Consider the following 1271-nt stretch of genomic DNA (forward strand, 5'->3'; position numbering starts at 1 on the left):
CTCGGGCGGCGACACCCACCTGGGCGGCCAGGACTTCGACGTGCTCCTCCTCGAGCACTGCCTCAAGGTAGGTCGCCGTCGTCGTCGTCGTCGCACTTCGGCCCTCGCGGGAAACCTCAGGGCACACGCATCATGATCACTCTCCCCTTTCCAGGACGCACAGCGCCAGTTTGGCGTTGACTTGTCGAACGACAAGCAGGTCGTGCAGGACCTTCGCAAGGCTTGCGAGCTCGCCAAGCGAAAGCTCTCAAACATGCCTCAGGCACAAGTTTCAGTGTTCTTTCCCCGACTTAGCAAGGGGTACCAGACCACCATCTCGAGGGCGCTCTTCGAGGATCTCTGCGCCGAACTGTTCAAGAAAACCATCAAGGTCAGCGAAGAGGTGCTGGCCGAAGCAAATGTAAGGATCACGTTCTCCCCTTGTAAATACTTCCATCCGGCGAGTTTGATCACGTTGGTGACGCTTGTGACTTCCGCAGGTGACGCGCGCTCAGGTGCAAGAGGTGGTGCTGGTGGGTGGCTCCACCCGCATTCCCAAGGTGCGCACGCTGCTCCGGGACATGTTCGGCGGCAAGGAGCTCCGCCAGTCCATCAACCCGGACGAGGCCGTGGCGTACGGCGCGGCGGTGCACGCTGCCGTGCTGACCGGCGACAAGTTCTTCGACAAGACTGTCACCCTCAAGGACGTGACAGCGCTCTCCTTGGGCGTCGTCGTCGTTGGGGAGAGGTTTGACCCCATCATTAAGAAGAACACGCCTATCCCCTGCAAGAACACCAAAACGTACCGTACTGTCTGTAATAATCAGCCAAAGGCATATTCGCAGGTGAGATTACCTTACGAACTGATGTCCTGTAAATTACATTTTGCGTCTTAATTATGGAACTAATTATCCGCGCTCTTGCCGGCCTGTTTGTCAACAGGTGTACCAAGGTGAGAGGCCTCTGGTAAAGGACAATCACTACCTGAACAAGGACTTTGAGATCGAGGTCCCGCTGAGGCCTGCTGGCCAGGCCACTGTCGACGTGACCTACGAGATCGACGAGAGCGGTCTGCTGACGGTGACGTGCGTGGAGCCCACCGCCGGGCGCCAGGTGAAGGTGCAGGTCACGCCGCAGGAGGCGCACCTCAGCGAGGCTGACATCCAGGCCATGATCGAGAAGGCGAACCGCTACAAGCGTGAGGACCAGGACGCTCTACGAGACGTTGAGGAGCAGCTCCGCAGGCAACATCTATTGTAGTTTTTCAAGTTTTCTTTTTTTTTTTAAATTAC

General features: G+C 57.3%; 1 protein-coding gene across 1 annotated transcript; it reads left to right on the forward strand.

Moving 5' to 3' along the window:
- Window positions 1–154: 154 nt before the first annotated feature.
- LOC127751967 (heat shock 70 kDa protein-like) lies at window positions 155–1271 on the forward strand. Its single transcript, XM_052276317.1, has 3 exons — window positions 155–400; window positions 480–824; window positions 922–1271. Exons 1-3 carry the CDS (start codon window positions 254–256, stop codon window positions 1237–1239), a joined length of 810 nt encoding a protein of 269 aa, XP_052132277.1. The 5' UTR covers window positions 155–253; the 3' UTR covers window positions 1240–1271.

The sequence above is a fragment of the Frankliniella occidentalis genome, unplaced genomic scaffold (assembly GCF_000697945.3).
Source record: "Frankliniella occidentalis isolate FOCC.00 unplaced genomic scaffold, Focc_3.1 Scaffold2518, whole genome shotgun sequence".
NCBI classification, from domain to species: domain Eukaryota; kingdom Metazoa; phylum Arthropoda; class Insecta; order Thysanoptera; family Thripidae; genus Frankliniella; species Frankliniella occidentalis.